Below are 27,713 nucleotides of genomic sequence, written 5' to 3' on the forward strand. Positions count from 1 at the left end.
CCACCTCCCTGCCATCCTGCAGTCAGGTGACTGCTCCAGCTTTCTGGGGGTGCGGCCTGCCCTTGAAAGGTAATGCACTCAGCTGCCACATGGCAGAGGTGTCCATCCATCCATCCAGTCTGGAGAGGAGACTTTAAAGTCTTGCCCAGACACTTGGAAGGCTGAGGTGCAGGAGTATTGCTGTGAGTTCCAGGCCAGCCTGAGCTGTATAGTGAGACCCTGCCTCGGCCCAGAGAGTCTTCCTCTTCCCCAGAGCCACCCGGCGGGCCTAAGATGTCCTAGTCCAGGCCGCACATCTCACCTTATGCCCTCTACCCTTGGTCCTGGAGCTGCCAAATCAGAAAGAGCTGTCCTGGTTTGAAGAAAGAAATCTTTATTAATAATCTTAATAATAATAATACTGTTAATTTGAATGGTCACACCTTGGAAGCATACAGAATGGTAAGAAAGGAAGCCTGGGGCTCGGCTGCAGTCCTGGGGGGCAGGGGCCTGGGGCGAGTAGGGTCTGAGCTGCTGCAAGAAGAGGGTCCAAAACAGCAGAGGGCACGAGGCCCTGCAGAGGACGGAGCCGGAGGCAGGCACGGGGCTATGTACAACAGGAATAGAAAAGGAGGATTCGTTTCCAGAGCGTCAGTAGCTGATGCTGAATAGAAAGTGAGGTGTATTTTTTATTTTTGAAGTTTCATGAGACAGTGGAGCCACATCGGGAGCCCGTTAGTAAGTTTTTGCTGCTTCCCTTCTCCAGCTATCGCTGCCTCACCAGGAGCTCTGCCCTGCCACCTGCCGTCTGCTCCCTCCTCTGCCCATCTGCCTGCCCGGGGCCTATGCTGCCCTTGACTCCCACCACGTCTACACCTGCCTGGGAGTGGGGCCAGGCTGTGGTCCCACTGGTCCCCTCGTGGCAGGGCCAGCTCAGGCCTCCCCATCCCTCACACATCTTGCAGAACTGTTCTGGTTGGCACTGCCCCGGTCTGTAGCGCCGCCATGACTCCCAACTGGGAAGTGGAGCCCAGCTGGCCATCCCTTGTCCCTCTCTCCTTCCAGCAGGGAAGGCACGGGGCAGGTCAGATCCCAGCAGGCAGCATGAGGTTGGCCTCCTCCAGGAAGGGAGAGATGGCTGCTAAGTGCAAGTCCTCAGCTTCAGGGCCCCTGTCCATGCTCACATCCCCTTGGAGTGGCTCCTGGCCAGCTGGGCCTCCTTTCCTGTGCTCTGCAATCGGGAGCCTTCTTACTTGTGGGAAACAGGACCCAGGCACCCCTAGTTCTGGAGCCATGTCAGCCCTTTGCATTGGAGTTGGACCCCAGGGCAGCTGCTTGGACAGCCAGCCAGCGGCACAGGGGGCACTGCATAGCCCAAGGTGGTGGCTGCCCCTCCCCACCCCTGGCCCCTCCAGGCACAGCCCACCTGCCCTGGTCGCTCCTCCCAGAGGCCAGGCCTGCTCCACCTCTGTACCCCACTGCAGGGGTCAAGGGCCTGAAAGGAAGACTGGATAGACAACGGAGCCCCTGCTGGCCACACGTCCAGGCCCCTTCCCTCCAAATCTCCCCGGCGTGGCCAGCCCAGCAGGGCTGCTTTCTGTGCGCCCGGCGGGGCGTGCTCCCTCGGTGCGGGTGTGCGCCAGACGCGAACTTGGACTTGGTTGGATGCCTCTTGGTTTGGTTGGTTTTTTTGTTGCTTGGATCTTAACATCTTTTTTTGTTTTGTTTTTTGTTTTGTGATTTTTTTTTTGTTTTTTTGTTTTTTGCCCTTCATGGTCCAAGAAGGAAACGGTGGAAGGTTTCACTACAACAGAAACAGAAAGGCAGAACTTGCAGTTTCCCTGGAGTAGCCTCGGGCACGGGGCCCCACGACCCATGGCCTGGGCCCAGCTTCAAGTCCCAGCACCCCCTAATTCTGTCCTCAGCTTTGGGGACCCATTCTCCCTTGCAAGCTGAATCCAGGGCAGACCTACTTCATGGCCGGGTATGGGCGCACTGCATGGGGTAGGACAGAGTGACTGGCCCAAAACCGGCACGAAGCTGGCTAGTAGGAGTTACCTGTCACTCAGATGGGGCAAGTGAGGCTAGAGAACAGGGGACAAGGGGTGATGGAGAGGCTTGATGGGAGGAGAGGAGAGAGCAGGACACCCCTCCACAGCATCCAGAGACCGGGGCTGTGTCCCCGCCTGGTGTACAGACCTGTGTGCCCCAGGGCTGGTACTGACCAGACCTTGCCTGTTTTAGTGGGCTGCCCAGCTCCCTGGGTGTTAGACCTGACCTCAAGTTCCAGCCTGCATCCCTTCCAGGGCTCTGTACAGGGTGTCACCATGCTGGCAGGGGTTCCTGGGAGGACTTTCCCTTCTGAAATGGACCTGATGAAGAGGCATGTGAGTGCCTGGGGACCTCAGTGCTAAAGTTCCACCTATGAACTGGGGGCCCCCAGGGCCCAGGCTCTGCCAGGTGCTGGTGCCAGGTGCAGGGAGGACCTCTGTGCTGGGCAGGGTGGGGTGGCCTGGGGCATTTCTTTGGCAGTTTCTTTCCTCATGTGCACTTCTTGCACTAAGGGCTGGTGTGACCACGGTGGTGTGGCATGCTGAGCAATGTGCCTGTGACTACGCTGGCAAGAAACGTCATCAATAAAACTTAATTAAAATAAGAGTTTCAGCGAAAGGAGTGGGACAATGGAGGCGGCCACTCCTGTGATTATCAGATGTAGGTGACAGGTGCCCCACTGGGACTGTGGAAGCCCACTGGCCAGGGGGCCTGAGCCCCTCACTCCCTGCATCACTAAACTCTTGGGGCACCAGGCTGGGTAGGGGAGGCCTGGCGAGTGTTCCTACAGCTGTGTGCAGCCGGGTCACCAAGAGACAGAGATGTCATCCTCCTAAGGTGCTGATGCTTGTCTTCCCCAGCCTGGACCCCCCCTTTGTGCATACTGTACCTGAAACAGCTTGGGTAGTGCAACATCAACAAAGTCAAGATAGGAAACCACAGTTCAGACATACAGGAAAAACCAGGGTCAAAGACACACACACCATCATGGGTGGGGTGGGGAGACCAGCTGGCTGAAATAAAAATCTACGGATTTTAGAGTCGTAGAGGGTCAGCGGTGCATGGCGCTGACCGGGAGGGTGCACTGTCCTCCTGGTGGCTGTGCCTGGTGTTGGGGCTGTAGGGTTTGGTTTGGAATAGGCAGTGGTGTGAATGCTGTTAGGGGCGGGTCTCTTGCTAGTAGGGGGTGAAGCGGCTGTACCCTCCTCGGCAGAGGCTAGCCTGCAACATCAAAGATGAAAAACAGCCAATCAGTACCACCTTTTGTTAGGGAGGAAAAAGCCAAAAGAAAAAAAAATAAGGCAAAACAAAAAGAGAAATAGCTAAATCCCATTTTCTTTTGCCCTTATGGTTTTCCTCGGGAAAAGTGGATATCTGATTGTCATGGCAACAGGGGGTCAGGGGCCTCATTCCTGTGTGGCTGCGGTCTCGGTCAGGAGGGTGCTTCAGGGTCTTGTAAGCAGCCTCTGGGCCACTTGTCTGGGCTAGTCTGCCACACCCTGTCTGGCCTCAGGTGCCTGGAGGCCCTAGCATAAGCCCCACCTCCTTGTGCCCTGCAGGATGTCTGTGTGGGCCACTGGAGCCAGCTCCACCCTGAGGGGCACACCTAACTGGGTTCAGTTCCGGGGTCACTTGGGGCTTTCCCCCCTCTGGGTGCTTCCTGGGCTCTGTGTCTCGCTCTTGCACGCCCCTGGGTGGCCACCCACCAGTTTTGCCAGCAGAAGGAAGAGATGGCAAATGTCAGAGGTGAAAAGTAGTGAATCTTAAAAAAGGAAAACCTGAGAGAGAACCCTTATGAATTAATGAAAGCTTTTAGCTAGCAGCTGTGCTGAGGGCAGGCAGCCCTGGGGCTCCAAGCCTGTGAACCATGGTGTTTCGGCCTCTGCCAGGAGGGCTCCCTTGGCCCCGAGGAGCCTGTGCTCTGTAGCTGCTGCTGCACCCTTCAGAGACTGCTTGGGATGACTGAGGCTCACTCAAAGCCAAAAAGACAACATACCAATTGGGAGGGAATAAGCAAGACCAAGGGAGGTGGAAAAAAATTCACGTGGCCTCCTCCCTCCTGACTCCCCAAAGAGTGTTTTCATCTTTGATGCTGGATACCAAGCTAGCTAAAAACAAACATTAACACCTTTGGGGTGGGGTAGGCACAAGAGGTGGGTGTACACTGGAACAGAATCGGGTGCAGAGTGGGTGGGGCTGTATGTGTCCACAGCTGGCCACACACACACACACACACACACACACATACACACAGACATGCCGGCTGCACACCTCCTATAGCAGAGGTATGCCCCGCCCACCAAGCCACTGGGGGAGCCCTGGAGGAGTCTGGAAGGGGAGCTGGGTAAGGGACAGTAGTTGGCCTTCACTCCCCTTCCCATGTGAGAGGACCAGTGTGGGGCTTGGTGTCTATACAACCTTAGAGGGAAGGCCGAGCCATGACCCTTGGGAGCCTCTGCTGGGGAGGCAGGTGGTGCTCTTCAGGGCTAGGGTTTTGGGGCCCAGGAGAACAGGTCCCACTAGGGTGCTTTCCAGAGGACCTGATGTTAAAACAGGGCTGGCCACCTGATCAGACCTGTCTCCCCTCAATGACAGAGGGCACAAAGGGGCAAGCCCTCCCCCTCTCCTCCACTGAACTCAAGCCAAGAGTTACCAAAAGAGGCCCTGGCTAGAGGTCTTGGCCTGCTCCCCCCACCCCCATGGTGACATACCCCTCCACCCTTAGCTTGCTGGCACCCAGGGCTGGATGGGCCAGCTTGCTTACCATAGTTCCAATGCTATAGGTCGCTGCAGGGCCAATGGTGTGATGGTAAGGGTCAGCAGCTGCATAGACTCTGCCGTAACTGGGGGAAAAGCAGGGCGGGGGCAGTGTGTGGTGGGGGCCTGAGGGAGGGGCCACCGACCTCTCGCCTCCTTCCAGGCCCCTTTCCTCTGGTCCCAGCCACAAAGCCTCTCCGTTTCCCATGAGGCCCTCCTCACAGCCCATCCTCCCTGCCTGTCAGGAAGGAAGTCCCTGGGACCTGAGGGCCACTCTTTCATGGCATCCAGTGTGTGCAGTCCCTGATGAAGGACCGCACACCTACTCAGTGCCGTCGGAAGGAAAGGGACCCTTAGTGAACACGAGCTCAGAGAGAACAGGGACAGGGAGAAAGACCTAATAGAGAGGCCGGGAATGTCACCATCAAGGAGGTGGCACAGTGTCCCCAGATGACTTTCCTCTCACTCATCTGTGCAGTGACCCATCAGCTTCTTAGAGGACAGGGCTGGGCCCTGGGGCTTGTGTGCCATGCATACATGATGGGACAGAGCAAGAGGTTTGCAGGAAGGGTACAGACCCAGGGGTCTCTTTGCTACGGGGCCTCCAGGTCAGATGGACATGTGGACAAGAGGCACAGCCATCTGGCTGAACTGCCACTTCAGGGCCCAGTCAGGAACTCTGTGGTCACCAAGCCGATCATCCCAGGGGACGGTGCCTGGCTCAGCCACCTCACGGTGGGACACTTGTTCCTGATACCCCAGGCAAAGCAAGCTATCTAGGGTCTCTTTTCTGGGCCTGCTTGGAGCTAGGCACACAGAACTGCCCTGGTTTCATTCTGTCCAAAAGGGAGGTTTCTGATTAGCCTTCTTGCATGGGGCCTCAAGAGCTGGGGCATCAGACCCAGGGTTGGGGACAGAGAGGTTCTCGGCTCCCCTTCAGTCTTGCAAGCAGGAAGTGACTGATGTCAGAGGCTCACTGGCCACCCCTGAAACTGCTTTACTGTCCAGACCCAGGACCCACCAGGCCCTGACCTTTGGATCCAGCCCTTGGGGGACCCTGGGCTACCTTCTTCCAGGACAGCTGTCTGCCCCAGCCTCACCTGTCGCTGTAGGCTGCTGCTGCTGCTGCCGCTGCTGCTGGCTGAGTGTATCTGTAGGCTGCATAGCCTCCCTGCAGGATGGGTGGGAGGAAGAGACGGCAAATGGACTTAGTGGGGCTCATCTGGGAACCTGGGGCAGACACAGACTGCAGGGCTGGGCTCTTGAAAGGGGGTGTGGACCCTCCCAGTCCCTCACCTTCCCCCTTCACCTTGGCCTGGGGAAGTTTAGGTGGTGCCTGCCCTGGGCGGCTGGCTTATGCCTAAGGGAGGTCTGAAGACTGTCAGGTGGCCTGGATTCAGAAGAGGCAGGGCCACTGACCTATTCATTGGTTCTCAGCACATGGTAGTGGATATCGACTATACCTCTGGGTGTTTGCTGGCCCTTGGCAAAAAGTAGGTACCCACAGACCTGCCCACAGGCCAGCAACACCTTGGCTGGGCATGGGGAACCCCCCAGTGCCTCAGTGCTTTCCTGGGTCCTGGGAGGAGTCAGCAAGCCCAAGGAAGCACTGACCCAGACGATGTCTTAATCTCAGATGAGTGGGTGACTGACTGGGAGACTGCCCAGGACTGAGGCCCAGGACTGAGGTACCCTGGACTGTCTCAGAGGGGTGTGGGCCAGAGAGGAAGCAGGGCGCAGCCTCATGAAAAGGGAGAGAGAAGCCACAGGAACCGGTCCTGGCACCTGGGGGCCCTGCCTCCTGGTCTCTCTTAGGCTTCTGCACTGGGTAAGAGTGTCCCTGGGGGTTAACTCAATGACCCCAGTGTGGTCAGGGGGCAGGGAGAACCCCCCACTCCTGTCTTGCCAGGTGGACAGGTTGTCTCCAGCTTATAGAGCTGCAGCAGACCTACCAGCTCCTCTAATGAACAAGACAAACCCAGACTGGGCTAGGCTGGGGTCCCCCGGGATGCCACTCTCTGTGGACTGGCACCCTTGATCCTGATCCCAGGGACGGGAGGGGGCTGTGCGAGGCAGACAGACAGAAGGGCTGGCCCTGCCCTCCCCTCCAGAGGGCGCACTTACATAAATCTCAGCACCATAAAATCCATCCTGATACACGACCCTGGAAGCAAACGGACAAGAGAGTGGTGGGAACGCTGGAGAGGTGGGGTAGGCCGGCTCCGGAGTCTGCTGAGGAGGGAGGGGGCACGGTGCCAGCCCCGCCCACGGGACTGGCATTTTAACAAGCGTTTGCTCCAGTGCCCTGTTTGGTATAACAATAGAGTAACACCCTTGCTGGGCAGCTCCTTTCTCTCAAGACCCAGGGGGCCCGTGGGCCCATTCCAGCAGCCCTCCCTCCCCTCCCGCAGGCAGCTGTCCCCGCATTCAGCAGTGGGGGGCATAGGACCCCCGGAAATAGACCAGAAAGGGCTCCGAGAAGCCCCTCCTGGACCCGGGGGCCGAGGATGCCCCATTAAGGCATCCAGGTAAGGTGCTGGTGCTGACCGTCCTGCTAAACGCAGTGACCCATCCCTCGGTGGGGTGGGGGCACTGAGGCTGCAGGAGACTAGCGAGACCCTCGCCCCCCCACCTGGGGCCGCCCGCGCCCCTCCCCCGGGCCTCCCTCCAGCTCCCCCGCCAGGTACTCACGCTCCGTAAGTCGGGATGGGGGGTGGAGGCGGTGCAGCCCGAAACGTGTTATACACGGCCCGGCCCCGGCCCCGGAGGTGGGCGCCCCTGTAGGCAACAGCCGTGCCCGTGGTGGGGTAGGGGAAACCGGTCACTGCAGGAAAGGGCGGGAGAAGAGTGGGAGAGGGAAGGCGCGGGAGGGCGGGAGAGACCCCAGGCTGGTGCCGCTGCCCCCTCCCGTGGCCAAGCCCACCGGTCCCTGACTTTACCTGCATAGAATTCAGGCCCATAGACTGCACCTACCACGGGATTTAGCTTCCAACCTAGAACAGAAGCGGAGGCCACTCAGGCTCCGCCCAAGCAGACCTCACCACTCCTGGGACACCGGGGGTAGCAGGTTGACCTGCTGGCCTTTCCCGGCGCCCCTTAGGTGCTGCAGCCAGCAGGGACTGGAACCGCGGGGGCCATGTCCTCCGGAGCCTGCTCCTGGGCACCCCTCACCCCAAGTCACCAGTCCCTGAAGCTTAGAGGAAGTGGAAATGGGTCTCTAGACGCTGTGGTCACAGTTGGGATGAGGGGTTGTGTCAGGGGGCCTCTCCCACTTGTGTTCTGGCTCTCCTCTGTGTGAATAGTGCTCCCTGCTGTCTATTCTCACTGTTCACTCCTGGCTGCAGGCCGGGGAGAGAGGAAGGGCCATTGGCCTGGGGACAAGAATGATGAGCATTAAAGTTCCAGAGCACAAAACCTTTGGGATGATCACCACCAACAGGCAGGCATTGAACCCTCTCCATATTACAGACCCTGAAGTGGAGGCTTAGTTGGGATCCTGGGTCATAAAGGTGGGGAGGGCTGGGCCAGATGTGAGCCTGTAGCCTCAAGCCGTCCCCTCCCTGGGTGCCAGCAGGCGCTGGCACATTGCTTCTCCCTTCCTGTTGGTGGGCTGGTCTTCTCACCAGGGGATCCAGAGACAAAGGTCTGACTCTACCTGAAGCCCCCACGGGGTGGAAATCGGGTGGTTTTGAGTGGGCTTCTGCCTGGTATTCAGCAAGGTGGGTGGGAGGCTTCTCTCACCAGCCCAGCCTCCCCCATCAGCTGGCCTTTGGTCCTGTTTGTGCAGCATGGTCTACAGGCCAATTCCTTGTGCCTCTGCACTGTGTGAGGAGAAATGGGGGACTTGAGCCCACTGGCCAGCTGGCAGTTCTGCCCTGGAGAGGGTGGCCATGGGCATCGGAGGTGGATTCTGTGTGGGAATCCCAAACCCCGATGCCCTGCTGCAGAGTGGTGGGCTGGAGACGCCCAGGATGGTGCATCCAGGGGATGCAGGATGCTGCCTTCCTGCTCACTCTCCGCCCCTCTATGACAGTGAGCTGCTTTCTACCCCCATCCCACCATGGCTAGAACTCTGGTATCTCCCATAAACCTAAGGGCAGGAGGGTAGAAGCATTTCATCTGGGAAAATCCCCCACTCCAACAACGGAACTTTTCCTAGTAGAATTTCCATGATGGGGCAGAGCCTGGAGCTGACCCAGGCCACCTTCCCAGGCTCCATCCCAGGACCTCACTTGGGTCCACGCTGGGTCCCTGGGCCTGAAGGCTGAAAGTCTGCATCAGAAGCCCTGGGAATCCTCGTCTGTTAGTTGGGCTTCCTGGGGGCCCTACCTGTCCATTCCAGCTCTACCCATTGCTGCTGGCCCCACACGGATCTGGACTCTCACTGGTCACAGTGGCAGCCTGAGCCTCACCTGGAGAGCCCTTTGCTTCTACTGTACATAAGAACACCTGGGACCTGGCTTCCGCAGTAGGCGGTTCCTCCAGGCCCAGTGAATTCAAGTGCTCAGGCTTAAAGCACCATGGGCCCTTCTGGAGCAACCACAGGAACTCAACTACTTTCCTCTGCAGCTCGAGATTCTTGCCAGGGCCAGCAGTGGCATTTAAGTGAGACTGCTCTTATAGCACAGATAGGCAGAGACTCCTGCCTCACTCCAGCAGCCAGCAGTGTACCCCCACAGCACTCTGGTCCTGGCCAGAGTGCAGGAGGAGGGTGGTTTAGTAGTACTGGAGACTGAAGCCGCTTATTCTGATACTGAGCTATACCCCCAGCCCTCTTAATTTATTTAGATCAAGGTCTCACTAAATTACCTAGGCTGGGCTGAACTTGTAATCCTCCTGCTTCAGCATTCTTAGTAGTTGGGATAACAGCCACCATGCCTGGCACTACGGGTGAGTGAAGAGTGGGCAGTGGTGCATTGTCCCCTAGTCACCCTAATCCTGTGGATATGTCTACCTCTATGTAACCAGTTAAACCAACTGGCTCTTTCCTTGTGGGCGGTGGGATGCAATGGCTGTAGGTAGCAGCCCCCTTGGCAGTTCATGCAGCTGTTGCTTGGATGGATTAAATTAAGGGACCTTGGAGACAGATGCCCACGTGCTGTTCTATTCTAGGCTTAGACAGCTATTTGATGTGGCTTTGGAAAGCCCAGGGCACAGTGACAGGCATTCACACTGACCAAGTCATCATAGCTATCCAGGTCATGTCCATCCACAAAGCTGCAGGACAGGAGCCCACACAAGGCCGAGATCAAGTTCTCTGCTGCTAGAAGTCCACATTTCAAAGAAGTGGGATTTTACCATGCATGTTTAATGCATGTGAATTTGAAGACATGAGAAACAGCCTTTTTGGGTGGCTGTGGGGTTAAATGCATTCTCGGTCATAGTCCTTTGGACAAACAGCAAGACTTCCATTCATGAAGGCTTCCCATCATGCCCACCTGGAAATCCTACTTCCTTTTTTTTTTCTACCTTAAAAAAAAAAAAATACTGCCAGAAGGCAGATAACAGAAGTTACAGCTAGGATGCACTCCATACTACAGCAGAGCTTGGATGCCCCAAGTTCCTAAAAACAATTTGAGATTTGGGTCCTTATTTAAGGATAGAGGACACAATATTTATCTCTAATCGGGTCTGGTCAGAGCCCTGTCCCTCTGTCCTGGGGGCCTGACCTGAGGTGAGATCAGATTGTGCTGCAGATCTGTCCATGTCCTGCCCCAGGCTTCCTGCCTGGCTAGTCACCTGATTCCAGGAGAGGCTGCGTGTGCCACGGTAAACTCTGTCCCCATACAGGGATAGCTTGCCAGTGGGGAGTCCTGTGCCATCTATTCCAGAAGCTGCTGCTCCACAATAGGTGGTAGGAACCAGAAAAGGCCCTGATGTGTCACCAGCTATGCTCAAAGCCGAACCCTTGCCTGATAGAGTAAGATGTTCTGTGGCCACCATCCCCTCCAGGTCTTAGCATCAGCAGATTAACTGTCAAGCAAAACTCCTCACTATAGCTGGGTACCACAATTTACCCATGTTATTGACCAGCAGGTCAACCTGGAGACCTCACCCATTTTAGAGGCTTCCAGAGCCCAAAGGATGTGGTTGCTTTCATCAGCATCAAAATATGGAGCACCGCCATCCCAGGCCCTAGGCCAGACCTGGAGATGCTGTCATTATTAACCCTGGCCAGTGAGTGGATGTCACCACCCACTTGATGAAGAACTGGAGCTGGGGAGCCTAGAAACTTGTCCAAGGCCCTCCAGTACCCTCCCCAATCTTTATGCGCATGTGCACACAAAAATCGGAGCAGCATGTCTGACCACAGAAATCTGCAGCAAGCATGAATCCCCAGGAGCGCAGAAGCAATCAGCTAGAAAGTCACCATGGCCGTGCTATACCAGAAATCTGTGTAATACTTGGCCTCCAAGTGCTGTCCATGTTTGGGAAAGCCCGGGGGCCCTGACGGTGGATGCCAGCTGTAAGGGTGGGGCAGCTTTGCTGCCTACACTGACCACCCGCTTCTCCTGGACAGAAGCACGACAGCTGGGACACCAGGAGAGGTGGGGAACCAAGCACCCAGGAAGGCTGCTCTGCAGTAGCCTCCAGCCCCAAGGGTCACCAACCCGGCCTTGGAGCTCTGGGTGTTCTGGGCCTCTTACCATTGGTGTAGGGGTTCCCGGTCTTCTTGTTGGTCATGACTCGGGCCGTGGCATTGTTGACCTGTCCAGAGAGGGGGAGATACAGGTAAGGGGTCTTGCCTGGCCTGCTCCTGCTTCCCCATGGCTGCCAGGGAGAGGGGGCTGGGGGCTGGGAGAAGGCCCTTGGGGGTCATCTAAGCTGCCATGCAGCCTGGCCCAAGGCCCCTGGCCCAGACCCACTGGCTTGTGCTTTTCCCAGAGTAGATCCAATAAACCCAGCACCGGTCCCTTGGGCAAACCAAGACCTGTGGAGAAGCTTGCTGTGGGCTGCCAGGCTGGCTCTGGAGATGTTCTCTCCTCCTGGAGCTGCCAAGGCCCTCCTAGGTGGGTGCCCAAGAGGGCCACTCCCTAGCCCTGTGGAAGCACCCCTTTCCTGGAAAGGACCCTTTGCTGCTCTGCAGCACTAGAAGCTTCCTGATTGGGTCTGTGCCCAATCCTGGGGGTAAGGTGCGTAGAGATTCTAGACAGACAGTGTCAAGGGGCCAGGTCCTCTAGGTAAATCCATCAGACCACCCAAGGGAACACAGAAAACAGGTGGCCTGTATGGGAAAAAGTAGGAACAGGGCAGGTGGAACCTGAGGAAGGGGTCTGGCCATTGGCCCTGGAGTCCACTGGGCACTGGACTAGGCCAGTAGCTTAGCTTCAGAACCCTCCCACCATGTACCCCCAGGGCTCTTCCTGAGCTGTGGACCCTCCCGCTTTCTCAGTGCTGCTGTCAGGGAATGAGCTCTGGGCACCAGAGCCACAACACCAGCATCACAAAATGGGGCAAGCGGGGTCAGGAGGCCTGGGGTCCTCTGCCTGCTGCCCTCCTGGCTGCTGCCTCTGCTTCCTCCGAGGGCTGGACTGCAGCAGAGGCCATCCCTGGGCAGTGGGGAGGGCAGGAGCTAGTCCTCCCTGGATGGGGGCAGACGGGCTGACCCTAGTCCTTGATGTGGCCAAGCCTCACGCACACAGGTTCTGGGGCTTCTGGGTGTCTCCTCCAGGAATGGGAAGGAGTGGGGAGAACAGAAGGACCCTTGGATGAGCCTGAAGTCTAAATCAAGCAGGCAGAAGCAATGGGCTCAGACAAGAGCCAGTCACGTGGTGGGTGGGGACAGGGTCTGGCCCTGATGTGACCCTTCCTCCCACACAGAGCACACTGGCTGGGCTCTCTGCAGGGCGGACAGCACTAGGCTGGAGGGGGACCCAGGGAGGGGGACGGGGCAGGTGTCCAGGACCTCCCTGCCACCGCACACTTATCTGAGCACCTCAATTTTCCGTCCCTCTACGATCGTCCCATTCAGCTTCTCCCGGGCTCGGTCAGCATCTGAGCTAGTTTCAAAAGTTACAAACCCAAAGCCCTGTGAGCAGAGGAGGACAGACATGGAGAGAAGACAGGATGAGAAAAAGGGGCAAAAGGAGGAGTTGGGGAGTTGGGGTGGGGGCAGGGCCAGAGGGAAAGGGAAGGAGAGAGAGAGGGAGAAAGAGAAAGGGCTGAGTCAGGGGGATCCAAGGAGAGGCTCCTTAGGCAGCCCAGAGGTTGTCTGGTGCCACCGGCAGGATGCACATGGGTGTGGGCTCCAGGGTGAGCAGCAGCTGGCCACCCGAGCCCAACCTGAGCTGACAGCCTGGCACCTCTGAGGGACAAATCAAAGGTACAGAGATGCTAACCTGCCCAGGGGCTGAGGCTGGGCTTCAGGAGTCCAGGGTAGACAGCCCCACCCACCTTCACCCTAGAAGCCCTGAGGGTTAGGGACTTGCTTTCCTGGAAGGGGAGCAGGGTCTGTCTTTGCCAGGCACTCTCCAGGCCGGCTCACCCTGCACCCCTCTCCAAAGCCTGCAGGCCAAGTCCAAGGGAAGCTGAGGGCCTGGGGGGTAAGTGGTTGGGTGGGGGGGGGGGTCCCAGGCCCAGACTGGGGCTCTGGGGTGCAAGAAAGAGGTCTTGGCAGCTTAGAGAGAAGAAGCAGCATGGTGGCAATGACACAGATGGCTGGGGCAGGGTGGGAGAGCGGGGAGTACAAGCACCCGTGTTCTCAAGGGTCCTCGGGCATGAAGCTCTCCAGGAAGGAACATGTCACACGTTAGCCTGGCAGGACCTACAGCCGGCGCGGAAACGGTGGCAGCCTCTGTGCGGCACCCACCTTGGAGCCCCGCTCGTTAAAAATGATCTCCACGTCTAAAATCTTTCCAAATTGCTGCAAAGACAGAGACAGAGAGGAGGGTAGGAGACAGGAAAGGTGTATGAGAAAGCGGCCCGTCTGTCCCCTGTGCTGGTCGCTAGATGCACCAGGCATGGGAACAGGAGCTCTGGGACCCCTCTACACCTGCCCTGAGCCCCTATGCAGAGAACCCTGGGTCTTCTTTCTTAAGGAGCATGTTTTGCTTGGACCCTGGTCACATCTGCTGGCCAGATGGGATTGGTTGTGTGACTGTATAATCAGGGTCTCCCCGGACCTCTAGCATAGCCACAGTGGGGATGGACTGTCACCCCATAGTCACAACAAAGGACAAGGTCTATGGAGGGGGTGGGGGTGGGAGAGGGAGAGGCATGAGCTAGGGCCAGGAAATGGGGATCTTCAGGCTTCCTTCAGAGGGAGGAGGAGAAAAACAGCTGGAGGAGGGGGAGACCCAGCAAGGAGAGGGTAGATGGGGGAGGGAGAAGGGAAAAGCAGGGTGATGAAGGGGCTGGGGAGGGCCTCACACCATCCCATGTGCTAGGTAGGGCCAAGTTGTGTGTGGGGTACAGGCTACAGTGTCCAGATTCCAGGCCCTGCCTGTTTGGGGTACACCGAGTAGTTTGCGTACCCCCTTCCTGCCCCAAAGGCAGGGAGAGGCCGTGAACCTGTGAGCCAGGTCCCTGAATACCACCCGTGAGGTCCTCAGAGGCCTGATCTGCAGCCTCTTGTGCCAGCCCCACCCCTGGAGGCAGGGGAAGTGGGGCTCGGGGCCTAGGGAGCCGGCAGCATCAATGTCTCAGTCTTCCAGGTTCTGAAAAGGGGGCCCTGCCTTCCCCATTCTATGACCCAGGACCTGGTGTAGAGCGGGGCCTGCCCCCGCCTCTTGACTTAGTGAACAGGGGCACATTGAGGCCTTAGGTTAGCACATACACCATGCTGGCACTACCGCAAGGGGAGCTGGGTCCAGGGAGATCTGGGGCACCTTAAGCCCCCAGGGCTGAGAGGAGGGACAGCCTTTCCCCCTGAAGACTCAACCATGCCAGCCTTGTGGTGAGTCTGAGCTCCAAACCCAACAAGGTCAAACCCCAGGATGGGGAGTGGACTTCTAGGGTCACCTAGATATGGGTATCAGACTGCCGCACCCTATTTCCCTGCCCAGTCCCAGCTGTGTGAGATGAGCCTGGGGGGCTGGCAGGGGCTTCAGGGTCAGAGCCACCCACTGTGTGGGAGAGGTGGAGGCAGGTCCAGCGGTAGGCAAGACGCACAGGCCAGGCTGCACCGTCCCTTGTGGCCAGGGCAGGGGGTGTCAGCACCTGCCAGGTGCTCCAGCCCATTGACAGGATGCAAGGGTAGCCCTGTGACTGCGGGAACCCATGGTGCAAAACTGAGAAACAGACAATAGATTCAGAGAGACAGTCCTCACTTCACACCAACGGTGCATTTTCAGGTCGCCTCACAGGGGACAAGGAGGACTCAGGCCTGGGCAGGAGTGTGACTGGTCCCCAGGCGCACAGAGGAGGTTAAGCTCTGTGTGTAGGCAGGAGGCTCCAATGCTCTCTGCTGGGGTCAGGAGTCAGAAAGCGTAACCATAGCCTGATAACCCAGTGGTCTCTAGGAAGTCCCTGAGGACAAGGGACCCTGCTGGTGGGGGATTTCTGGCCAGGGAACCGGGCTGTCACAATAGCCCTCCTGCCCTGCCCCATAGGGTCCCCAGGTGGGAAGGAGCTGCCCTGGTCCCTGGGCCATGGGGTAGGAGCAGGGATGGACCAGTCTGAGCATACTCACCCCGAACATTTGCCGCAGATCTGGGTCCCTGAACCGGAAGGGGATGTTGGAGACGTGCAGCCGCTTGGGCTGCTGCTTCTCTGTGGGATCGGAGGAGTGGAGTGGTTGGCTGTCTGTCTGTGCCGCCTCATCTGTCTGCTGTGGGGAGAGGACAGGCTGCAGAGGCCACCTCCTGATGGCCAGAGCCCACCCACAGGCCTCTCCTGCACGTGATTCAGGGCACAAAAAGCCCACAACCTCCGAGGCCTCAGCTCCAAGTTTTGCCCACGTGGCGCCAATGTGGCCACGTCCCTGCTGCTGCCCCGTACTAACTTCCATGGCGGAATTTGTTCTGAGTTCCCTCAGCTCCATCGACAGAGGTATCATGCCCAGTGACTACGATTGTGCTCAAGGAAGTTCTGGGGCCCAGGACCCTTCTGGCATCAGGGCCAGACAGACTTGGGGACGGGCCATGTGGGCACACATGTCTATGGGATGCCCACCCCATGGCCATCTGCAGCAGAGGGTCCTTATTTTAATCCCACTGCTGCCACTCCAGGCCCAGGGTGACCAAGGTCAGTCCTGTAAAGGTCGTTGTCATTTAGATCCCAAATGCTGGCTGGCAGAGGGGTCTTGAAGGACTTGGATTATAGGAAACAGAGCTTCCTTGTGTCGTTGCACCCTGCGCACGTCCTGGTGAGAAGGCTGGAGACAGCACGTGTGCAGCTCTGTCGGTGTGGATGTCTCCAGCAGCTGGGCCACGAGCTCACCAGGAGGCTGCCCTTCAACCTGGCTCAATCCTGGCAGCATGTGCAGCAGCAGAGGCAGAGTGGACAGGCCCTTTGTTGGCACTGGTGGGGAGAATGGATGGTGGACAAGGTGGCTGCTGAGTTGGACCCACAGGCTGAGGCCTCCACGTGCCTGTCATATTCCTGCACCCAGGCCACAGACCACCAGCCAGCTTGCATGCTTTCTCCTGCTGGGCAGCAGCATTGAACAGTGCCCAGAGAAATCTCCAGTACAGCAGAGAGTGCCTGTCCTAATTCCCATTGTGGGGCTCCAATTCAGGTGTCACTGTCCCCAGCTGCCCCAGTGGTCCTGAGCTCAGCTGCTGTAACACACTTTCTGGTGGCTTTGTTCCCTGCCTGCTCTGATTCCCTGTGGCCCTCCAGGCTGGAGAGAGAAACTTCCCAAAGCACTGCTCATGCTTGAACCCTTGATTTGGGTCTGTGTCTAGGGCAGGACAGCATCTGATGGCACTGGGAAGGAGGGTGATCTGGCTCCAGCTTTCTGAGGCAGTTAGGGGCCCTGGGGGTCTGTGTTGGAATTGAGACAAAGTGAGGTGCTGGTGGCTGTGGTCTCAGGACCTGTGTGGCCTCAGGAGCAGAGGCATTTGGTCCTAGTGTGAGGAAAAAAGCCAAGTTTGAAGACACAGTAACAATCCCCACGGTGTCCAAGAAAGGCTTGGTTTGCATAGTTCGTGTGTGTGTGTGTGTGTGTGTGTGTGTGTGTGTAGCAGAAGCAATGATGGATTCATGTCTCTCACAGTTGAGACAGTGATGTGGCAGCCGAGGTTACAGGGGCAGAGTCTCCCCCAGGCCACACTATGGCTAATGGGAGAATTTGGTCCCTGACTCCACTGGGAGTGGTTAACCAGCTCTCCTGACCTTTCTGGAAAGACAGGTCACCTCCTGTCAGGCTTCTGCTGCCCTCAGGTGCCCCTAGAAGCCACCACACCATGGGCTGCTGAAGACCTTGTGACAACCCAGGTGGTGAGATGGGTGTGGGACTGGGTGGCCTGCAGGGGTGTTGGGGCCTCCTGCTCAAACGACCTCAAGATGTAGCACTGCTTTTCTGTGCTGGGAGGTGGGCCCAGGGTGTTCTTGTGTCACCTAGAGCATGACGTGGTTGGTCCCCTCAAGATGGCCAACCTAAGCATGTCCGGCCAATTCTGACAAGTGTTCTTTAAGCCCTGCATGTTTGCAAACTGCCACCCGGGTAGCCCAGCAATGGAGAGTAGGCTCAGGTAGACACTGGTGGTAGATCAGCTGGCGGATCAGTTGTGCTCTGACCTGCATCATCCAATCCCCCTCTCTGCTGGGGAGTGTAGGGCAGCTTTCGGCTCTAGAGGACACAGCCAGGGCTCCTCCATCCACATCTGGGTGCCCAGAGATTCCCAGCGGCCTCCCAGTTCAGTTGCTGGCCTTGTAGTTCCCATCCCTCATTCTGGAAAGCTGGCCCGTGCTGGACTCCAGAGGGCTGACGTGCCTTTGCACCAAGTAAACCGCCCCAGCGCCATCTTTGAAAAGGTCTGAGCCTGGCCACGGCAAGCATAGCTCCTTTCTGTCCTGTGGAATCCATGCAGGATTCATTCCCTGTGCCCTCAGAGGCTCTTGGTTATAATGGAATCACTCTGGATTTGGGAATCAGGTCTGGTTTGGGGATGCAGTACAGGCTTTTGATCACCAGAGGGCAGCGGTCATCATAGCCAGGTACCCACCTGGAGGAACCCAGAGAGCCACGGCAGAGGGGGCCAACAAGAAGACAGCATGGGACACATTAATGAAGTTAGGGTGCCTGGAATTGAGGTGCTCATTTTCCCGCCTCAGAGACCCTGAAGGGGGTGCTGCCAAGGGCCTGGTGGAGAGGAAGGGGTGAGGAGCGTTCATGGGCTGAGCCACAAGGGGCCAGGATGCAGGAGGGAAGAGCTCCTGCTCCTCCTCTGCCCCCTGGCCCAGCGCTGGACACAGGCAGATAAATGGGTTCAGTGACTGTAAAATTGTAAGATGTGCCGAGAAACCCCAGAGCGAACCGCATGCCGCTGCCCCTGAGCTGAGACGCAGGCCTGCCCACCATTTATCACAGCAGTCCAGGCACCTCCGCTGCCTGTCGCCTTCCTTTTCCAAGGGGCTTTCTTTCCTTTATTTATTTATTAAAAAATAGAGAAAACCAATCTCTGCTTCTTCCAGATTTCAAATACAGAGAAAAAGGAAACGCCAACAGTGGAAACACCCCTCCCTCTCCACCAGTCTGGGAGCTCTGCTTTGGCGTGTCTGCCCGGCCATTACTGCCCTCATGCAGTCCTCCACCACTGAAGGTTGGGCACCAGCCCCTGGAGGCCTGGGCAAGTCTAGATGCCCAGGGCCATCTCCTACCCACAGAGGAGCCTGCGGCCCCTCGCACCCCAGGCCAGGCTCAGCACGGATAAGGGACGAGTCAGCTGGAGAAGGGGCCCTGGGTCCAGGTGGGCCACACGAAGCAGGCAGGACCCTGTGGGCTTGTGGCTGGGCTGGAGCCAAGCTTTGCTGGTGAGGCACAAGGTGAACTGGACTATCTCAGCATCCCCATCTCTGCTCATCCTGCCCCTCCAGGGACCACCCGATGCCCCTGCTGTCAGTTCTGGTGGCTGTGGTAGATCATCCCCGACCAGCAGTGAGTTGGCATCCAAGGAGGTCCCCTGACTCCCTCTGCTGGGAGTGTGTTCTCCAAAACCCAGTGCTCTGGTCAGCCCCTCTTTGGGTACATTTTGTGCTCCTGCTTGGACTGTGAGTGACAGGCATGCTACTCTGAGCATCTGGCTGGCCAGTGACCACACTTGAGGGGTCCAAGGCTGACCTGCTACACCATCAGCTCCACCCGTGCAGCCTGGGGCAGGCGAGTGACCTTGGTGTGGTTTGGGGCAACCTTGCCCTGAGGATTCGCCTGCTTACCCAACAGCATCTTTAGGCATTTTGCCCCTGTGGTGGGGGGTGTCAGGAGGGACCTTAAACTGACTGGAACAGGATTCCCCCCAATTATCAGCTGGGAATCCTCCTGAGGCAGGAGGACAAGAGGCCCAGTGGACCCAGAAATTCCAGGAAACCCCACCTTTTCTGAGCTGGAACCCAGTGTGTGTCTTTGGGGGTGCAGGCTTGGTGTGTGTGTGGGGGAACCATGTGTGGGCTGTGGGGCCACCACTCCCTCCCATCCATCAGTCTCAGGCCCAAGGCCAGGCCAGGCCACTGTTGTCTCCTTGGGCTGGGCAGGAGCAGCCTTGCAGAGGCCGACTGTGGTGCTACCAGTGGAGAGGCTGAGGGCAGAACTGAACTGGCTCTCTGAGTCCCCCTCTCCCCCCCGTGGACCCTGGCCACACTTCCTGCCAGGAGAGCAGAAGAAAATCCTCTGGAGGAGAGGGCAGGGAGGCCGGGCCTTCATGGCACGTGAGCTGTGGGAAGATAAGGGCTGTGTGTCCTGATTTGGTGTTACTAGCAGGTGCCCAAGGGATCCGTAAGGGGACTTACTGTGTGTGTATGGTGGGAGGAAGGGGCTGGGACAGTTGGTGGCTGCACCCTGGGAGCTCAGCAGAACCCTAACTCAGGGGGGAGAAGCCAGGTCTAGACCAGAGCTTAGAGTCCACCATGCCTGCCACCGTCCTGCTCCTAACTCTAGGCTGCTTGGAGAAGGAACAGGAGAAGGCTGAGTGAGCTGAAAGAGCCCTCCTAAGGGCTGCAAGGACGGGACGGTGATACCTGACCCAGCACAGGCAACCGGCTTTTGCAGTGCCGGGCAGCTGCTCTGGGAGGGAAGTGGCTCCAGGAATCTTAGAACACCCTCCTTCCCAGCTCCCTCCCAAGTGGCAGGCTCTGCCCAAACAGGTGCTCAAGGTCAGAGTGGCTGCTAGACGCACCAGGTCTTGCAGGGCGTCTTGCAGGGCAGTCTTGGGTCTTCAAGATTTCTTGCTAGCGCTGGCCCAGTATCTTCTACCTGAGGCACATGTTCAGCCCCGGGCTAACAAGAACAACTATTTCACTTCTGTACATGGCCCTGACCCCTGTGCAGGGCCTGAGGACCAGCCCGAGGCGAGGCTGCCAGTTCATCCGGGCTCTGGCGTCCTCTGGTCCAGGTGTCTCACGAGGTACACAGAGCCCTGAGTAGGGACTCACTCAAGATCTTCCCAGGCCACTCATCTGATGTTTCTATGGGAACCAGAGGGCAGAACTGGTCACTTCTCTGCACCCCAAGAGCTAATTTAGTGCCTGGCACCAAATGCAGTCGTACTCAACACATGTCTGGGTAGATGTAGAGATGTAGAGTGACAGAGGACTTTATGCAGGTCCTGGTGACTGTGTCTGTCTTGGGGCCTCAGGGTGTGCAGGGGCCTTGGTGTTCACTTCCCTTGCTCACTTACGAACCATCAGCCCTTCCCGTGTCTTTGGTGAATCTGACCATCTCATCTGTTTTCTTCCAAGCAAAGCCCCCTGGTTCAGCTTGAGAGACCCTCACTTGTTCATAAGGAGGCTGTCAGAAGTCTGACTAGCAAGGCCTCCTATGTCATAGTCTCTCAGAGGACATCCAGGCCACCTGGCTGTGACTTGCTCACGGTGAACTTCTCTGGCATCAGGGGCCGCATCTCTGTTTTTTCTGAGTGCACACAGGTTGTGAGTTTGATGAATCAGAGACAGGGCACCTGGGAAAGGTGGTTCGGCTCCCAGTTCTAGCGGCCGAAGGGGCTGGCCTTTGGCATCCATGGTTCCCCTGGAGGGGGTGCTTGGGAGACATCTGCACCATGATGCAGGTGAGAGGGATGGAAAGTTCTGACAGCTTCCAAGCAGACTCAGGCTGGCAGCACTTGATAGGACAGGAAAGGCACTGCTGGGCATCAGATGAGGCCAGGTGGGCTCTCCCCAGCTAGATCGGGTGATGTGTGTGTGTGGGGGGGTAACATCTGGATCCATCCTGGATTGGGAGTGGCTGAGGGAGCACAGCTGGGGGTCCATCGGGAGGTGCCAGGGTGGTGCTGATCCAGGAGTACAATGAGCTGGCCTCCTGCCTGGCCCCAAAAGGCAGCACAGCCAGCTGCTGGGACAGAGCCAGCAGGGATGGTGTGGATGAATGCGAAGTCCCAGAGCAGGGGCTGGGGCAGGCTGAGGGAGAAGGAGCAGGTGGAGGCCCTGGGCAGTGGGGTGGAGGCAGGGCTGGGCAGCAGCCCACTCTCACTCTGGTAAGGACTCTGGGGTGGGGGCTGCCTTCATGTGGAGCCCACCCAGGCAGAAGGCTGCTCCTCACCAGAGCGCTTCTCCATCAGGAAATCTGAGAAGTGCAGGGCTCAGCACTTTCGCCTCTGAGCTGCATTACAACCACATAATTGAAGCTATCTGATTGGAGGGCAGCCAAGCAGGTAGATTACAAGTGATTAAAAGTGATAGGAGGGTCTGCAACTTGAGACAGCTGGGCTGCCTCCCCCCTCCCCTTGGCTTGCCCTGGGGACCCCGCAGGCCCACGCCATGGCCTCAGCCAGCTCCTTTGCCTTCCATTAACAGGTCACCAGCCTGGCCACCGAGGACACTCCTCCACCTCCCAGATGAGGGCCGAGTCTGCCTGAAGCCAGGGACAACTAACACAGGCAGGGTCATGCCTCACGCCCTGGCACACCTGCTTCCCATGAGGATCTTTGGTGACTGGTGAGGAGGCATGCAAGGTTCCGGGTGCTGGGCGAAGACCCCTGGACCAGAGCAGCTCCCCAAAGGCAGAGGCCCTTCTGAGTTCCTCTGCCACGCCACCCCTTCTCCAGGGCTGCTCTGTCCTGTAGCAGGGGGACGGGGGGGGGGGGGGCTCCTTACCGGCACTGTCTGGGTCACGGCGATGGGCTGCGTGCTGGCCTCGGTGCCTGGCTGCTCGGGGTGCGTCTGTGCTGGTGTGTACAGGGTCATGCCGTGCTCTGGGGGTACGGGGTTCTGGCCGGAGTAGTCCTGTGTGGGGTGTGGTGGGGGTGGGGCGTACTCGGTGGGGATGCCGTTCTGAGGCGGAGGGGGGTACTGGGCAGGGGGATAGGGCTGGGCCATCGCCTCAGGCGGAGCCGTGGTGTCCTGATTGCCCTGCGGAGTGAGACAGCAAGGCCAGGTTAGAATCCTTCCCTTCCCAGGGCCTACTGGGTTGGTGCCTTCCATCCGGAAGCCTCCGTGCTAAGGACACAGTACTTTAGGGACATTTCCCAAGACCTCTCTTGGGGCTCTCCCAGAAGAAAACCAGTTCAGAGAAGGAGTGGGTACTGGGCTGGGCATCCAGGAACTTAGGTCCAGAGGGTGACCCCTGTGTGTGAGCCCGCTGGTGCTTTGGACCCGATTACTTCAGGTTATTTTTAACCCACCTAAGTTTTAGAAATTGACCACTTTAGATCATGCTAACGGTAGACCCACATGTAGTTTTGAGACACAGCAGTGCTCCTGCAAACTTTGCAGCTGGTGTCCGCCAACAGCCCCTAAAACCACTATCACCTGGACATCAGCACTGGTGATGTAGCCGCGGTGCCTCCTGGGGCCTTTATTCCAGTTCCCAGCCTCACTCAAGCCTTGGCTTTCCTGCCAAGAGCAGGGTGGGAGGTGTCACAGCCACCTGGGCTCCTAGGAGCTCACGGTATAGAAACGAAACAGCAGGGTCACGGGGCCAGGAGCCTCCTGTCCCTGTGTTAAGGCCTCCCAGAGACCCCTCCTCCTTCTCTCCAAGGCCTGTGCCCAGGGAGGGGCATTGCTGACCTCAGCTGCCCCCGGGGGCTTCTAGAGGCCAGGACCCTTGGTGCAGCCCCTATGCTGCATGAGGGCCCTGCTTCTTGGAGTGGAGTGCACTGATTCACTGTCCGCACACTGGGGAGTTATGCCAAGAGCTGGTGGAACAGATCCTCTGCCCTCGTTGGGCCTCCGGGGTGCTCATAGGGCCACTGACCTGGAGGCGCTGAGCTGTCCAGAAGACCCTGGCCACTCTTGCTGCCGTCAGTGAGCAGTGGGTGGAGGCTTGAGGGGTGCGCCTCCAGTTGTGTACCCCGTCCTCCCCTGTAGATGTGTGGTGGGGTGCAGGCCCCTCTGAGCAGTAAGCTGCACTCTCAGTGTGTGTGGTGAGAATCCCATCACCTGCCAGGTGCTGATGCCATTTCCCAGTGGAGCAGCCACCCATGGGAGAGGCCCTGGTCCAGATGTGGATGGGTCTGACACTTATGGTCAGGGGATATAGGCCAGAAACCATGTACTCACAGAGGGTGGATTTTCGAGGGAAGGACATCCTGGGACCAGCACATGGTCAGGGAGCACCTGCTAGCCTGGGACACAAAAGCAGGCTGTCCCTCCAGGATGGCTTCCTCCTGCTCCTCTCCACTCCTATCCCTCTGCCACCTCCACTCAGCACTGGGGTTGCAGGTAAAGTGGCTTCTCTGACAGTGGGGGACCTCTTGTGGACCCCGATGCTTCCCTCATGGACCAGCCCTACATACCTTAATGTGCCATCTCCTGGTCCACCTTTGCTCTCTGGCGAATACGCCTGACCCTGCTTTCCCCATGTCCTTTGCTTGGAAGAGAAGCAAATTTTCCTGGCAGATGTTTTTTGGGTGTCAGGTTGCAGCCAGGCTGTGCTGTGCTGGGAGCAAGGGACGGACTCCTGCCCCTGTGGAACTTGTATCTAGCAGGAGAGGAAAATCTAGACCGCAGCTGTCCAGATGCTGAAATACCCATGAAGGCCCCAAGTGCTCCGGGGCCCTGGCTGCCACAGGGCCCACAGGGCCGTGTGAGGGATTGGGGTCTGCCCAGATGCCTACGTCTGCCTGATCTCCACAGCCCCTGGGGCCCCTCATGCTGGGCTCTGCAGTGGGCCTATCTCAGGACCACTGCCAGAACAGACTCAAGTGGGGAGCTTCTGATGTGGGAGCTCTCTCTTCCTCTTCCTCCTTCCTCCTCCGCTACACAACTGCCAGTCTCTTCCTCTCTGCAGTGTGTCTGAAACTGGGGCATCACTTGGGGTGACGGGGACAGCTCCCTGCCTTGCTGGATGTCACTGGAACATAGCAGCCCAGAAAGCCACATCTCCCACTGTCAGCAGGCAGGCTGGGGTCCAGTAGGGGAAGGATAGACTTAGAGTGGGGAAGTGGGGGAGGGGAATGCTGGGGAAGGGTACTCAGCAGGGGTGGGGGAGAATCTGGCATCGGGGTGACCAAAGTGGAGGGATGAGGCACAGACACAGCATAGGGTGATGAGGGGCGGGCCTTGGCAGTCAGGGGAAAGATCAATTCTCTGATAAATATTTGATTAGAGCTCTCACTAACTTACAGCATCTTCCTAGCTCCCCTCTCCCAACTCCTGCAAGGCCTGAGAAAGGGTGGGCTCCCTGCCCATTTGCTTCCTTCTTGCCCAACTCCCAACCCTCCCCAGGGACCTCTCCCTGGTTCCCACTGGGGGCAGAGTGACAGCTACCAATCATACCAACTGTGGTGGTTCCCAGAAAGCCCAAAACTAAAGGGCACAGTCAGGGACCTGCAAGCAGTATGTGCCGGTTCTGAAGTGGCCTGGGGTAGGCAGGAGCATCTGTGACATCGGGCATTGCAATGAAGCAGCACCCTGGAGCACATAGTGCCCTTCGCTTTCACAGAGACTCATTTAACCCTCTGAAGTCCCACGAGGTGCACAGTGAGGTATGGGGTGTGGGGATCCTGGGACTCGGCAGACTGGTACAGGAGAGCCCAAGAGACCAGCGGAGGTGGCCTGGGAATCAAACCCATTTGGCTGCATTTCAGCACACACTGGCTCTTCCGGGAGGGCCTGTGATGGAAGAGAATGACACCTAGGCCCTAGAATGCACAGGCATGAGCCAACAGGTGGCTCTGGAAAGCATCTGTCCTCTCTGCAAAGGAGTCTCCATATGCGAGAGTCACAGCAATGTCCTGGCCAAAGGAATGCCGAGTATACCAAGCTAGTGTGGCTCAACACGTCCTGGGTGATCTGTGATGCCCGTGCCTGGCATTTCCTCCATGCCATGGTGGGGGGAGCTGAGGAAAGCCAGCCGCACCTCCCAGTGATGGATGAGCTTTAATAATGTGCCCTGCCTGGGCCCCGGCTGAGCAACTGAGGCCACCTGCAGCCCACACTGCCCGGGAGGTTCTGATATGCAGCCTTGGTAGACAGCCCTGGAGACTCCGCGGAAAGCTCAAGGGAGCACGAGTACCTGCCCCGCTGAGGGGGTGCAGCCACTGTTTGTCTCCTTCCTTTGCTTTCTTCTTCCTAAGTCTGCAGGAGTCAAGAGTCGGCAAGGATCTAGGGCTGCATGGCATCAGCTGAAGAGTCCCCTGCCAGGCGGTGGAGCTTCAGATGGCATCAAGTTGGAATAGCTCTTTAAAGTGTCTGGTTTTCCAAGGAACGGTGAATTCCCCAAACAGGGTCACCTCATTCAGCCTTTGTCTTCACATTTTTATGCTCAGCACAGTACCCTGTTGCACTTGGAGTAATCTCAGTGAATGAATAGATGAACACATGAATGGATGGATGGGTGAGCAGGCATTCTAGCTTGTATCTAGATGTCCCCCCAAAACCTCATGCAGCCATGGGTGGAGCTTTTCAGAGGTGCTGGATCTAGCGTGTATGATGCTGGGATCAAGGACGGATGCTGGCCTTGACTCATGGTGCAATGGTAGGATTAAGGCTGCCCCACCCTGCCTTAAGGGTAGGTAGCCTGGATAGGATGTTAGGACCGAAAGAGTGTTGTTGATTGTCCTTTGTTGCTTGTGGCTTCGCTTCCTCCCCACTTTGCTGTCTCCTGCCTGCCATGAACTGTCTCTCCTCTGCCTTGAAGCCAGTTGTGTATAGCCTGAAACCTCTACAAACTGTGAGTTAAATAAACCTTTCCTCCTTTAACTCTGAGTGCCTGATATTTTGTCTCAATGATGAGAAAAGACTGGGTGAGTAAATGGATGGGTATGGTTGGATGAATGGATAAATAGAAGAATGGACAGGCTGGTTGGACTAATGAATGGGTGGGTAGAAAGATGGAAGAATGGATGGGTGGACAGACAGATGATGAACAGATGAATGAGCTCAAAGACCACAATGAAGTCATTGCCCAAACTGGTAAGATCCAGCTTGACTTTCTCCACTCCATGGCCAACACTGAAGAAGAAAACCACCAAATCACCCTGGATCCCTGGCCACTCCCAGGAAGGACCCTTGGTGCTCTTCAACTTCCGCACTCTCAATGACCATTTCACTCTTCCTCATTCTACTACAGGTCCGATCTCATCCTCACTTTGGGCAGTGGCTTCATTTCCTGTCTTCTGCAGGGCACAGAGGAGAACATCTAGGTTTATCTTCTCTTCTCTACCTTCCCTCTCATTCCTGGGGAAAACTGCTCCCTGGTGCCAACGACCCCAGCTGCTTAGGGTTACAGCCTTCTCACTGATGTGTGCTCATGGCTCTGGCAATCAGCTCCCCGCATTCCAGGGTCTTTGGCAAGCAGATGGCCTGTAATCTCCCCCATGCAGTGGAAGAAAACCCTTCTGGGCCCCATAACTCCTTTCCCTACAAACCTGGCTCCTTTTTTTCCTGTGGAGTGTGGGCCGAAAGTGTAGTTGTCTACAGCTGCAGCCCCGGTTCCTTTGCCCCACTCTGTCTCAGGCCCACTTTTAATTCACTTTCTTTGGCACTGGTCCCTAAAGCCAGGGTTTGTCCGGTGCCATTTTCTACTATATTGAAAAGCCAGTGGTCAGTTTTTGGTCCAGTTCTGACAAGCCCCCCAGCAGCCCAGGACAGCTACTCTTTCAACAGATGGCTTCTTGTCCTGTCGGTGCTGCGTCACTCTATCTTGGTCCTACTGTACTGGAAGCCTCTTCCTGCCTGCTGTGTATCTCTCCAACCTTTTCACAGTGCTGGGCTCCGAGGCTGCCTTTTTCTCTGGCTCTATTTACTGTCTGAAGGTTTTCATTCAGTCTTAAAATTAAAATATCCTTTGACAGCCCCCATTCTATCTCCAACCTCACCTCTCCCCAGAAGTCCACATACCCAGCAGCAGTCTCCTCTCAGGTATCTACTACATAATTCAAGCCACACATGCCCCCAAGAGATCCTTCCTTTCCTCCCGTCATGCCCATCAAGCTGGCCTCTCCTGGAGTCTTCTGTACCCTGGGAAGCACATCCTTTTTCCCCTCCTCATGACAGTCCAGCACTCAGCACAAACCTCGGGGTCAATCATAACTCTGCTGTCTTGGGCCACACTCCACAAGCAATCCAGCAGCCAATGCCACCCTCTCCACCTCCCCTGTGTGCCCAGAGTCCACGCCTCTCTGCCGACTCTGTTCTCACTCACTGCTGCTCAATGGTGTCCACGCTCCTATCCCAGCCCCTCCAGGCTGTGCTCTGCAAAGTGGAACCCAGAGTCCTCATGCGGCCCCCTTGGCGCCTGTCTCCTGCATTTCTATCTGGCTTGTTCTGTTCCAGTCACAAAACCCCAGCAGTCCCTGGATAAGGCAGCTCCCACCTCAACAGACGTGCACTGGCCATTTCCTCTCCAGGCATCCAGTGTATTCTTATTC

At 57.4% G+C, this 27,713-nt stretch overlaps 1 protein-coding gene and 1 non-coding gene across 10 annotated transcripts in view; one reads left to right on the forward strand and one right to left on the reverse strand.

The window, feature by feature from the left end:
- Window positions 1-353: 353 nt before the first annotated feature.
- Window positions 354-27,713, reverse strand: part of Rbfox3 (RNA binding fox-1 homolog 3) — a 391,380-nt gene continuing 364,020 nt past the window's right edge. For 3 of the 9 annotated variants that reach the window (XM_063242534.1, XM_005001422.3, XM_023562903.2), the window contains 11 exons: window positions 21,997-22,251; window positions 15,419-15,556; window positions 13,598-13,651; window positions 12,725-12,817; window positions 11,436-11,496; window positions 7,728-7,781; window positions 7,480-7,612; window positions 6,913-7,093; window positions 5,889-5,959; window positions 4,796-4,874; window positions 1,810-3,252 (listed from right to left, as the gene is read on the reverse strand). In XM_063242534.1, coding sequence (XP_063098604.1) covers window positions 3,208-3,252; window positions 4,796-4,874; window positions 5,889-5,959; window positions 6,913-7,093; window positions 7,480-7,612; window positions 7,728-7,781; window positions 11,436-11,496; window positions 12,725-12,817; window positions 13,598-13,651; window positions 15,419-15,556; window positions 21,997-22,218 — 1,131 coding nt within the window. In that variant the 5' untranslated portion in view covers window positions 22,219-22,251 and the 3' untranslated portion in view covers window positions 1,810-3,207. Of the gene's footprint in view, window positions 1,784-1,809; window positions 3,253-4,795; window positions 4,875-5,888; window positions 5,960-6,912; window positions 7,094-7,479; window positions 7,613-7,727; window positions 7,782-11,435; window positions 11,497-12,724; window positions 12,818-13,597; window positions 13,652-15,418; window positions 15,557-21,996; window positions 22,252-27,713 lie in introns of those variants that run through there. The other 6 variants (XM_013147128.3, XM_005001420.4, XM_005001424.4 and 3 more) reach the window with 6 other exon arrangements.
- On the forward strand, window positions 9,747-9,877 carry LOC111755453 (small nucleolar RNA SNORA70). Its single transcript, XR_002790012.2, has one exon. It is a non-coding gene; the product is annotated as a small nucleolar RNA SNORA70 (small nucleolar RNA).

This window comes from Cavia porcellus, unplaced genomic scaffold (genome assembly GCF_034190915.1).
Source record: "Cavia porcellus strain 051 isolate PalLab524CR breed Dunkin Hartley unplaced genomic scaffold, mCavPor4.1 scaffold_32, whole genome shotgun sequence".
Taxonomy (NCBI): Eukaryota; Metazoa; Chordata; class Mammalia; order Rodentia; family Caviidae; genus Cavia; species Cavia porcellus.